The following is a 13622-nucleotide window of genomic DNA, read 5'->3' on the forward strand; positions in this document are numbered from 1 at the left end:
CACTCAATTTTGAAGTGGGAAAGGAAGAATCTTACCCGCGCAATTGCACAATTCTCGAGAATCTTGCATTCCTTGGGGATATTCTGCTGGGTATGGACTTCCTAGGAAGGGTTAACTTTTCTCTGTCTGCTCACCAGGAAGCAAGGAATTCCAAATTGAAGTTGGGTCAGGTTCTGTATCCCATTAGAATGGTAGATCATCAGCCAGTGGTCGCTTCCATTAGTAAGGAGCAGAAGTACAACATCCATTACACTAGACTGTTATTAAAGTCTCTTCCAGACACAGAAAAGAAGTCATATGGGTTACATGCCTTGATGAAACAATGTTGCCCACCCCATTCGGTTCAGTTTATTAAGGTATCAATGGGACTTCACATTGTGTCAGGTACCACCCTTCAGGTAGCTGGGAGATGTGACAGGTTATTAATCCCTCATCTTTTAATCACAGTGCTTGATGAAGGTGCCATTATCCAGATCTCAGTCTCTTGCATAAAACCTATCGTTTCAGGGCAGGTGATTGGTTGTCTCAGGCTACGATTGTTGAAAATACGGGAATTATTCAGTGTCAAATCCAGCCACCACAGCACAATGTAGTGCACTAAATGTTGCAGATGGCGTTAAACAGGGGAAGAACAAGACCGAGACAGTGAAAAATAGTAATACTCAAGAAGTAGATAAGTTAATCTTGGCACTGGACTTGCAACATGTGCAACAGTTAGATGGGAAACTCTTGTGAGGGATATTACGTAGATTCCCTAGGCTGTTTGCAACAGAAGACGACCAAATCGGTCTTCTGGATAGAACTGAACATGTTATACCGACAGGTGACCACCCACCAATTTACACTCGTCAATGAAGGCACCCGGAATGGGCAAAGGAAGTAATCAGGGACGAGTGTCAGAAAATGTTGCGACAGAACGTTATAGAGCCTAGTACGTCACCATGGTTGTCGCCAGTAGTGTTGGTGCGTAAACCGGATGTTAGTTACAGGTTTTGTGTGGACTACTGGAAGGTCAATGAAATGACTAATGGTGATGTTTACCCTTTACCACGTATTCAGGAAATAATCGATCAATTTGGGGTCAGCCAAGTATTTTTCCACTCTCGATGCAAAATCAGAATATTGAGCAATACCGGCAGCTGAGAAGGATAGAGAAAAGACAGCTTTCTCTGATGATGTTCATACTTATCAATTCACGCTTATGCTTTTGGGGTTAAAGACAGCCCCTTCGTCATTTCAGACGGCAATTAATTATATCCTCAGCCCAGTCTTGGGATGGCACTCATTAGCGTACCTGGATGATGTGGTTATATATTCCACCACGTTTGATGAGCACTTGCGAGATTTGACTGAGACATTGACATTATTAGATAAGGCGGGTTTTAAATTGAATGTTGGGAAATGCACTCTGGCATCTCAGAAATTCAAGTTTCTGGGGTTCCAGGTGAGCACAGACATTATCCGACCTGACCCCTGACTCCTGTCGCGCCATTGCTGACATGCCAACATCAAAGAGAGCAAGGGATTTTCACAGGTTTCTGGGGGCAGCCGGATATTTCAGTCGCCACATTGAGGGTTTTGCAAGTACATCAGAGCCCTTAACTGAGCTCACTAAGAAAAACATTAAAATAAATTTGGAAACCAGAGCATGATAACGCTTATGTAAAATAAAAAGTCAACTCATTTCCACCCCAGTATTGGCAGTACCTGATTTTGATAAGGATTGGAAAGCACACACATACGACAGTGGCATAGCAATTGGTGGGTGTTTGATGCAACGCGATAATGATAATCTTCCTCACCCAGTACCGTATTTTAGCAGGAAGGTTAAGGGGCCGGAGGTTCGCTATTCTGCGAAGGATAAGGAAGCTTTGGCTGTAGTAGAAAGTGTCAAATACTTTGAGCTATATCTATTCCAACGTCACTTTCTCATTTACACAGATCACAGGGCGTTAACTCATATTGTTAATAAATGAACTAAGTGCCCTCGCATGTCACGTTGGTCTCGTGAACTGTCTGCTCACTCATTCCAGATACTTTACAAGCCCTGGACCGTCACATGTTGTGCCGGACACGTTGAGTAGAAATATCGCTACTAATAATATAAACCTTAATATTGAAAATATTTCTAGTGGGAAAATGAGAGAATTCCAGATGAACGAACCGAGGTGCAAAGAAATTATTGAACATATGGAAGGAGGAAAATATCCTTCAAAGTTACGTAATTTAGCCATACATTAATTTAACATGAGAGATGGGGTCTTGTTTTATGTAAAAGGACAGAAGGATCATGCAGTATTTCAGCTGGTTATCCGAAATGCTTTATTAAGAACGTCGGCGTTGAAACTCGCGCATTCGTCTAAGATTGCAGGCTACCTGGGTACTATTAAAACTCACATGAAAACAAAGTCACTTCTTTACTTTCCGGGTATGTTAAAAGAAATCATTACCTTCGTTAAGTCCTGTTGTCACTGCTAAAGGAGGAAAGGTACCCTTAAGGTACAAGCTCCATTGCAGGAATTCCCAGAAATTTTTGAGCCCTTAGATCGGGTGGGGGGCTGATTTGATTGACTTCCATCACAGTCATTCAGGCAGCCGGTATGTGTAGGTGTTTGTGGACCATGTGTCCAGATACACCACCCTAATTGCACTGCCTCAGAGAGATTCTCGAACTATTGCAAAGATGTTCTTGGATAGGCTCGTCACTGCATTCGGCCCCCTAAAGTGTTAGTTTCTGACCGAGGTCAGGAATTTAATGGGAATATTTTTTAGAAAAGAATGTAAGAAATTTAGAAACCACGTCAGCATTCACTACCGCTTATCACCCTCAGGCTAACGGTATGACAGAACAGACGAACCGATCAGTTAAAAATATATTTGCAATTTCTGCAGAGCATGAAGCGAATTCATGGGACAAACACCTACCCTATGTCAAGCTGGCTCTGAACACTGCAATCCATCAGTCAGTTAACACCCAACCCACTTTTGCTTTTCACGTGTCATTCATGTAATTTCCCATCAGATCTGATTAACAGACACAACATTGTATATGGGGAAGATTACCCATCAGAGGTCCTGAATTAGATTAAAAATGCATGGAGAATTGCAGCTAGGGCTTCCAAGACAGCACGAGACCGCTATGCTCAGCATTATAAAGAGAAGTTACGACCTCTTGAGTTGAAAGTCGGGAGTCTTGTGTTGAGACTTAATGAAGCGGCTCCTGCCAATCAAAGTAGGAAACTTGCACCTAGATGGCGGGGCCCTTATCGAGTAATTGAAAGAAAAGGTCCGGTCAATTTTATAATGAAAGGTATCTTTGAGGACAAAGTTGAGAGAACAATCCTCATTAATAAATTAAAACCATACCAGGTGAGGGAGGAACTAGAGCTGCCTTCAGCATGTATAATGCCTAACCTGGCTAATGATTCACGTGTTCAGTCCGATTTAGAGGATGACCTGCCAACTCTCATCAGTAGCCAAGTTCAATCTTGTCACCCCGCATGGTAACAAGATCTCGAGCAGTACAGTAAAAAGTTAGTTAACTCCCTTAGTCAGGTTTAGTAGGGTTCTTATATATCCAGAAGAGGCAATGGTGTGTATTTACTGATATGCATGACTCAGGTAGCATACTTTGCCTTGCTCTGGGATTTTCCAACGTCCTATGCCCCCAGAGTAATATCCATGCTTCAGCCAATTGTTATTGTGTCTGCTTTCCTCAGGTCTGATGGTACAACAGTTCCAGCCTCCCAGTCACACGTGAACCAAGGATTGAGATCGGCAGGTCTGGGATCCACCTGTCTGATAAGATCGGGGGTCCGAGGCAAGTTACATAAAGTCCTCCCCCTTGTACCCAGTAACTCGTAAATTGGTTATCCGGAAGGGGTGACTGGAGTACAGTCACCCGGCCGACACCTCAGGTCACTAACGAGGTTGTCCTTGTCCAATATGCTGTCTTCACGAGCAGAGTTCAGAGTCAACGTCACATCACTGTGGGCAAGCTGTCTCAGGTCACCAAGCAAGCCCACCAGCCACTTAGTCAAGACTGCGGGAAAACCGAAAGTGGAAGACGAGTGGTCTACAAAGAAGTACGCCAGTTGCAATGACTTGTCAGCTCTCTCAAAACCTGTGGTTGCGTCGTTTGTAGAAACCAAGACGCAACATGGCGGTCTCGTGTATGAGCAGCACTACCCCTACAGAATGCCGCTGAATCGCCAGATGAGGTACAACCCTGTACTTCTACCCAAGCTCAGCTGCACGAGGGGTTGCACAGAAGGTGTACCGGTCCAGTAGTACCGGGATAACAAGTAAACGCCGGGAGGTGACGTCGCCCAGGAGCTGAGGCAGGGGCCCACCTGTCCTGTCACCATGCCATCCTCTTCAATGCCAGTCGAAACCTACTCCCAACGCGAGACGTTGTGACACGTCGAAGCTCTGTTCTACTGTGGCAGCCATGGTTAACGACCTTCCATCATGGCTGCTGTGAACGAGAAGTGAATCCGGGTTCATGTTAGCGGGGTTCACCTGAGTTGCCAGCCGCCAGCTGTCACTCAGTCAGGTGCGGGTAGTACGGGACCCCCCCCCCCCCTGTACTGTCCGTAGTTTGGCTGAGACCGGAAATGGAACTTCCAGATGACCAGGATCTTCGAAGAACAGGAGGCAGTCGCCGAAATCTACAGTTTTATGATATGTCAACAAATTAAACTATGGAAAATCTTAATAGAAAAAGTTTCATAGAAAATTAATAGTATTAAAATTTAAATTGTGTTAATTGGGAACATTTAGTTCAACTTTCAATTTCCATTTGGCAGTGAAGCATCTGAACACCTTAGGAGAGGGACTCTGGAACAGTAAATATTGAAAACAAGAATTATTGGTGGAAAAGATAAATAAATCTAGAAAGTGAACATCTAGAAGATTGCTACTTAAAAATTACCCTGTCTCTAGATAAGCTTGAACTGGGTTGGGAACCACCTAGTAGGTTCTCTAGAAACGTGGATCAGTTGTGGAACTTTATCTAGATTTTTTAAAGATCCTAGAAACTGATATATATATACATATACACATATATATATATATATATATATATATATATATATATATATATATATATATATATATATATATATATATATATATATATATATATATATATATATATATATATATATATATACAGTATATATATTGTGGGGACTTATTGAGCATTGGAGTGTTGTACACAGTCTGTAAAAATGTGTTCACCCGCTGTACAGTGAACTTAAGTAAGAACTCTATTATATTAGGAGTTTTAGAAACCTATTACAATGGATTTTTGGTTGGTTATGAGACATGTCCGTGGATATTGATTTTTTTAATAAAAATAATTTTGGGGTATTTTTTTTTAGATTTTAAGGAGCCGGATTCGCTATGGCGGGTACTTGCCACAGGTGTGGAGTGGAACACTAGGAACTTGAGAGGTAGTGTTCCTCTATTTGAATATATGTTTTTTTATGAGTTTAACTGTTACATTGTTTTTATTTTTTATGTTTTTATTTTGTGTTGATTTTTATTCCAGGATGAATATTTAGATAGCTGAGGGCTATCCAATTATTTAGCTAGTTAGGTTCATAGGTATGGATTTTTTTTATCATTTTATTTTTGCTATATCAGGACAGGTATAGGATGTTTTTTTTCCAAGTAGTTGGAAGGGATATGGGGCTTCATCAAAGTTTGACAGCCGGGATTATAGTTACGGTCTCTGTCCTCATTTATTTTTGTGTAAGTTTGACTTGTTGTTGTTGTTGTTTTGTTTTAGGTTGTTATGTATTGATACATGTTGGGGCACACCTTTTGGGGTACCATTATTGTGATTGGAGATTGTATGGAATTAGTTAGGATTAGTGTATTGTCTTTTGTTTTTGAGGCATTGGATCATTATATTGTTGGGTTAAACAAATTTATTTTTGTTAGACTTAATAGTTATAGTAGGGCAGGATACGAAATTCGTGCTTTAAAGTGATTTACACAAGAATTTCTTAATTCTGAAGAGGGGGAGTTGTAATGATCTGTGCTCAGACCATAGTTTCTCCCCCCTCTCCCTGTCTCCTCTCTCTTCTCCCCCCTCCCTTCTCCCCTTGCCCTCCTTCATCTTCCCTCCCCCCCCCGTCCCCGGTTGTCCCTTTCCTGCCATAAACGATTGGAGTCAGATTTCCTTAAGCTTGTGAGACCTTTGCAGGCCACTCATCTCCTCCTGCCTCAAATTTCCCTATTCCCTAATCCTCGTCACCATCCTCCTTCCAATCTTTCCCAACCGTTCACCTCTCTGTCATGTTCCGCTATCGCCATTGACAAATTGAGGGCCAGTAAAACTCAGTGCCATAAAACCATAGTTCTCAAATTTCTCTGGGATGGCTGGTCAGGGGAGGTTGGTTCATACGATCTGGGTGTACTGCTTGTTTCCAGATTCTGTGAGAGAACTGCCTCATGGGAAGATGTCAGGTTTTTCATTGGTCAAGAACAGGGGCTTTTTGTTTCATTGGATAGTGGTGCCAGAGTACTAGGCCTGGGGGGGCTCAAGTGATTGGACTAAAGTATCATGTGGCTGAGTCCCCCAGGGTAGGACCAGGCACCCATTGGCCAAGAGACCAGAGCAATCAGCTTTGGTTTTAATTAATTGGCACTCCTAGCCCAGAGCCAAGCTCGCGGGAGGAACCATAGACCTCCCTGGGGTAATCAAAGAAAATATTAGTTAGTGTGTCTTGGGTTTGACTTGGGAACGGGTCCAGAGGACCAGAAGGAGGCGAGCCATTCAACATCTGTGGCCGGGTCTTGCAGAAGTAAGGTAATGTGTGTCTGAGTTTTGGTACATCAAAGTAATTGCACTCTGGTTATATCGCCTCTTAGGGTAATTTTTCTCTTTCAATTTGAAAGAGAAATTATCTTTCAATTTCTCTTTCAATTTTTCTTTTTCAATTTTGTCTCTTTCAATTTGATATAAATATACGTGTCTTTGTTCAATAAAGTTCTTATTAATGTATTTTGTTGTTTAGTTATCTGCCCCCCCCCCCTTTTATTAATGCTGAGTCGCATTTATATGTTGTGTTTAGGTGCTGTACTAGAAATCCCCCTTGTGTTCTCCATTTCATCGATATTAGAGTTGTTCTTGAATCCTCAATAAATAAAGTAAAGATTTATAGAATTAATTACCAAGCATTATTGCCAAGATTCCTAGGCCCTTCAAATATCATAATTGTTGATTTTTTATCTTTCCTGGAAGATCAGTAATACAGGCACATTCAGGTCAGAAAGGTGGTGGCAGTCGTAAATTATTAAGTATTATTCATTATTTTAAAATTAATAACCCTTTAATGTTGTTGCTTTCCCCCATTTAATATTTCAGTTTAATATTAGCTGGAAGAATAGTGGGGGTCACAGTCATCTTGCAGCAGTGTTAAGCTGGGGTGTTAAGTGAGTAAGGGGAGTAGCAAGGTGCGTGTTATTACACTCCACTGAATAAGAGAGTACTTAAGCAACAGAAGACCGAGAGTCACTGTGAGGGGTGAAGTCTCGGAGTGGCGAGGCGTCACCAGTGGAGTCCCTCAGAGTTCAGTCCTTTAACCTTCACAGTTCCTGATATATGTAAAAGATCTCCCAGGGGGAATAGACTCGCTGCTCTGAATGTTTGCAGATGATGTAAAAATTATGAAGAGGATTAAGACAGAGGTATATATAGTATGACCCTACAAGATGACCTTAACAATCCGAAGGAATGATGAAGCAAATGGCTACTAAAGTTCAACCCAAGTAAATGTAAGGTAATGAAACTAGGGTAGGAAATAGGAGGCCAGACACTGGATACCGAATAGGAGATTAAGTTCTTCACGAAACAGACAGAGAGAAAGATCTAGGAGTCGATATCAAGCCAAACCTGTCTCCTGAAGTAAACATCAAAAGAATAACATCTGTGGCATATGTGAGGCTGGCTAACATCAGAACTGCCTTCAGAAACCTGTGGAAGGAATCTTTCAGAACCTTGTTTACCACGTATGTAAGGCCAATCCTGGAGTATGCGGCCCCAGCATGGAGCCAGTAGCTTGCCAAGCACAAGACAAAGCTGGAAAAAGTTTAGAAGTATGCCACTAGGCTAGTCCTAAAACTAAGGAGCATGGGTTACTAGGAAAGGATGGGGAAACTGCACCTCACGTCTGTGGAAGACAGATGAGCTCAGTTAGACATGATCACCACAAACAAAATGATGGTATCTTGTGGTACATGCACAAGGGGGACTCAGTTGGAAGCTGAATACCCAAATAAACCACAGACACATTAGAAAGAACTTTTTCAGTGTCAGAGGGCTTCGTCAACTGGGCTCTCTGTTACGAACCCGGATCCGACGTCCGAGCACGGAGCAGTGACGACCGCGCCATCTGTGGGTCAGCTCCCGAAACCCCCTCCAAACGGACGACGACACCTGGTGAGGACGGCGAGTACTGGTCACAAGGGCCAGTTTCTAGTCCTGTTCAGCGCTCAACACAGCCGCTGCTGACCTCTGGTGAGGTGGTGCTCAGACACCAGCGCCATCTATGGAGTGGATAGGTGGGCGTTTGTGTCTGAGCCTGTAAGTGAGGTGCCTTAGTGTGTCCCAGTTATTGATGACGTGTCTGCTTACAGAGTCGACCTGGGACTGCTGTGATGGAAGTTGAGTCAGTCTACCCAAGGCAGCCGTCTCCATACCTTGTACTTTGCTGCAGCAGTTGTGAAATCGTCCCCCCGGAAGAACACTGTGGTGTGTTACCCTGCCAGTGGAGTGGCAGTAGAAGGATTACCCGGGACCGACTGTTGGAGACGATCATCCACTGGGGTATTGAAGACAGGAGAGTGATTTGTGGTGTCACACAAGGCTCCTGTCTAGGGCGTCTAGGGCGTTCCCCTTATATCGTTCATGGAGTGGCCTGACCAGCCTTGCTGATCCGGAACCTGCCAGCAGACCAGCTGGACGTGTGGTTGACGGCCTCCACGGCGGTGCCCCCAGTGGACCTGTGTTTTGGCTGACCTGTGGCCAGGGTAGGCTCAACTTCTCAGAGGATTCGTTGTGCGGCCACGAAAGCACCGAGGACTCAGCACCGAGAGAGTTTAACCAGAGTCTTCAGGAGAAGACGATTGTGCGATTCTTCAGTACGAAGACCACTGTGTATTTCCCCTGTACAGTGTTAATACCCCTCGCCCCTGTGCACTCTTTTATATATTTATTTATTTGGTGATGGTAAATTATAATCTTAAGTTCTTAACTTTCTTTCCCTTCCCCCTTTACGTTTCTTGCGTCATGGATCACATCCCTTGAAAGCCACTACTGGCTTGGGGTCGGATACAACTTCCTCTAACAACATCAGAGTAAGAACCCCGTTGCGACCCGAGAGGGCCGTAACACTCTCAGTCACAGCTCTGGATAGAAGCAAGTCGATGAAGAACTCTGCAGGGTAAGGCAGGTCCTAATCAACAATGACTTCTCTAACGGTTATGTTGACGACGCCATAAAAAGAAAGGTGAATTGCCATGCAACCTCTGAAGAGTTAACTCACACAACATTTGTTCCCCCCTATTAGACTGTTTTACAGGAATTTCTTTTCGATGGCTCATAAAATGGACGAAAGTGTCCTGAAAGACATTATTAATAGAAACGTTATCCTTATAGACAAAAATCAGAAAATACAAATGACAATTTACTACAAAAACAACAAAACGGCCAACCTATTCATGAAAAACTCCCCAGACACCAAACAGAACGCCTTGAAGGAAACCAACGTCGACTATGCCTTCACATGCTCACTTGGCGACTGAAAGCTCCAAAGAACTCAGTATATAGGCAAGACAACAACGTCTCTTTCTAGGCGATTAACAATGCACAAACAACAGGGCTCCATCAAGGAACATATAATCTCTTCTCACAACCAGACCATCACCAGAGAAATCTTAACAAGCAACACAGAAATCCTCTATAAATACAGCGATAGCAGGAGACTCGACATCAGCGAGGCACTACACATCAAAAAGTCAACACCAGCAATCAACAGCCAATTAAGGCATAACTATATTCTACCCAATTCAAGACCCTGAACCAACATAGAAGCAGCAAGAGAAAGTATGGGCCAATAGGCATTCTGTATTTACTTTCATTCTTATGTTTTCATAACCAATTTAACCCACCTCACCCAAAACATTTGTGTCACATCACCTCACGCAAAACACATAAAAGCATGATATTTGTTATGTGAAAACCAGTCTTTGAGAATGTAAAAAGTCCTTATGAAATGCTTTTAGGCGTCAGACCAAAAATAAAAATATACAAAATAAATTTTGGAGAGTTAATTTTTCAACAACCAACAACCAGTTAACACATAATTACATTCTACCCACTTCAAGACCCTAAACCAGCACAGAAGCCAGCAGATGAAATGTATACCCATGGTTATATACCCATTGTTTTGTGTTCTGTCTTTTCCCATTGAATTGTTTCCTATCACCTCATCCAAAAACATTTGTATCCTATCACCTCACCAAAAAACAAATATAAGCATGAAAAGGAGTACATAAAAATTAGTCTTTGAGAATGTAAGAAGTCTTGTGAAACGCTTCTAGGCATCAGACCATAAATAAAAATATAAAAAGGAACTTTGGAGAGTTAATTTTTCAATTACCCTCGACAGTGAGGAAAAACGTAAGAAATATTGTTAAGATTCATGTTAGAATTATTAATCTTACCCTTTCGGTCATATTCATCAACATATGTTTTCAAGAAAGACTGCTACCAGAATACACTAATCTATATAAATAAAAATGGAAATGTTCGTTTGTTCAAAATCGGTAATCTCCGAAAATTCTACACCGATTGCCTTGAAATTTTCACACAATGTTCCATTCGCATCCGAGCAAGTTTTTATATACACATTATATTGATGTCACGTCTGTGACGAAAACAAGAATGCTATTATTGAAAAACTGTGTTTTTTATGCTTTAATGTGAGATAAATTTTCGAAACCTCTTTACCGATTGCTTTGAAATTTTGACACGACATTGCATTCGAATAGGCACGTGTTTCTATATGCGTACTATATACATTCATTACCTGTGACCGGAGAGAACATGCTTTTTTTGAAAAACATCACCATCTTTTAGATGTTAGAGCAACACACGCTGTAATCTTCCAAAGTTCTTCACCGAATGCTTTGAAATTCTGACACAACATTCCATTTGAATATGCGCATCTTTTTATATGCCTACTATATAGATGCCACCTCTGTGACAGGTAAAAACATGTTTTTTTTAAAAAACAGCGCCATCTATTGCACATAACAGCAACATGCACACTATACTAAATATGTCACAAATTCCATTTGAATGTTTCCGATTGCATTGATAAATTTAATTTTCATAGATTTCAATTGATTTTATTTTTTATTGAATTATTTTGTGTGACATTGTGCTGGAATTGAGCTGTGTTGTTTACCATTCCGTTCATTTCATAGGTATAAGTATGGATGCTACACCTGTTACAGGTAAAACTATGCATTTTGTAACACGGGAGGGGGATTATTCGTAATTCTCCACCCGTATCCTGATTTAACTCTCTCTTCAAACAAAGAGACCCCAGAGCCACTACTCAAGCCGAATCCCACGCCACGTGGTCTTAACCGTATTGACCGGCTAAGATTCTACAGCCATTATGACGTGGAACCAGACCCCTAGCAAACTCTAGAATCACCTTACGCTGCCACCACCGGACCATTAACATTGAGCAATAACCGAGGTTTGGATCGATTATACTCTTAATAAACCTTGGGGCTTGATCCCCAGGTAATTGGTATGGGAGGGATGAATCTACGTTAAGTGTGGAAATATTTCAATCAAAGGGATAATGAATTCTTAATCGGTGTTAGGCTCTGCGGCCCAACGAAACTCTGCCTCGTCGGGACATGTGTCCAGGACAAAGAATATAATATTTTAATATATATATATATTAAAAGAAATATTACCAACCTTGTTGTAAAAAAATTCTTGTGATATTATACACATACTCCAGCAATTCTCTGTGATCTTTTAGGAATATACACGAAGACAGGAGGTACACCGTCAGGGGCAGCACCAGCAGCGTCGTCAGGATGGCCACCCACACCAACGGCGTCAAGGGAAACACGAAGCCCCACGGGTCCACCTCCGGCCGACCTCGACCTCCCATTATCCGGCCATACTCTGTGGTCACAGGCCACGTGAAGTCCAAAACTTGGGCTCGAGATGCACTGATTCCGATAGGACCAAGTCCTATGTCCACCTCCTGCATGCATATACACACAAGTTTAAATGACTAATTAATTTTGAAGACTGAGCTTTTCAACTTACTTCTCCAGTGAAGAACAGCATAAGAAATGTAGAGAAGATCTAACAAGATTTATTGATCTAGCCCTATGTCTTTTGTTCAGTTACAGATGTATTGAAGAAAACCAGGTATCACAATATGAATATTATGGTATAAATTTCTTCTACCCTTTATACTGTGAAGAAACACCAGACTTCAATCTTTCCATTTTATTATAGTGTTTCATTAATAACGTGACATCTTTAAGAATTACCATATGGTACAGAGAACCTAAGTATACTAAAATTACACATAAGAGCATACATATATAAGTGAGGTGAAGGTTCACATCACAAATTATATTAATTTTATGAAAAGATGTCCATAAGCGTTGAGAACAACAAATTATAGGATAAGGTTAATGTTGTCTAACAAAACAGGTATCTTCCCCCTGGGTCAATGAATTGCCATCAACCAGCTGGATACAAGAGGGTAGTGAGGGACCTCGGCGCCATTTGAGTGAGTTGCAATCTCGCATCTACGTCCTCATAGGCAAGATGCAATCAAGCAATTGCAAGAAACGGAGACAGCAGCCCGTCAACAAGCAACTATTACCATTCCTGCCCCTCCTCCACCAGTAAATGCCTGGGGCATCCCTAACCAACAACAGGCCCAGTCGGTCGCCCAAGGGGGACACCAAAGCACCCAACATCCCCATAACCCCACGGTTATACCAGAGCAAACCCAGAATCATACACAACAGGCCCCAACACCTAACTCTCTTGCACCAAACCCCGATCCTAAATCCAGCTTAGGGGCCGAACTCCTAACATTTGCACAAATCCAATTTCCAGACAACCCAGTGAAGCTCCTAGGTTTCTGAAACTCACTCAGGAAAGACAATGGCCTGCCCCCTGTCCATATGTCCGAGGACTCGCTTGCCTACTTGACTCCTAACATCACAACAACCGCCGGCCAGGCCCAAGCACAACCCAGCAACCCCAACCCTAGTGCTCCTCGCCCCCAGGCCTCAACCAACGCCCAGGAGACTCCAAACTCCCTGAACAAACCCGGCCCCTCCACCCCGACAATCTGGCAAACACCTATGTCCACCCTTCCTGAAACAATCCTACAAGGGATTTTCCTCAAAGCTCTCACAAACTCCCTTGCCATCCGGAACCCCACCCGGGGCCCTAGGAAATATCGCTTCAAAAACCGCAGCCCCACAACAATAAATTCCACACATCGCTGTCCCAAGAGACCTAGGACCAACACTCACAGCCGAAGCCCATC

General features: G+C 42.5%; 1 protein-coding gene across 1 annotated transcript in view; it reads right to left on the reverse strand.

The window, feature by feature from the left end:
* Window positions 1–12005: 12005 nt before the first annotated feature.
* The window catches only part of LOC138369452 (uncharacterized), a 166327-nt gene continuing 164710 nt past the window's right edge, over window positions 12006–13622 (reverse strand). The window contains exon 8 of the mRNA XM_069332699.1: window positions 12006–12308. Within this exon, the coding sequence (XP_069188800.1) occupies window positions 12006–12308 (303 nt within the window). The remainder of the gene's footprint in view (window positions 12309–13622) is intronic.

This window comes from Procambarus clarkii, chromosome 28, assembly GCF_040958095.1.
Source record: "Procambarus clarkii isolate CNS0578487 chromosome 28, FALCON_Pclarkii_2.0, whole genome shotgun sequence".
NCBI lineage: Eukaryota > Metazoa > Arthropoda > Malacostraca > Decapoda > Cambaridae > Procambarus > Procambarus clarkii.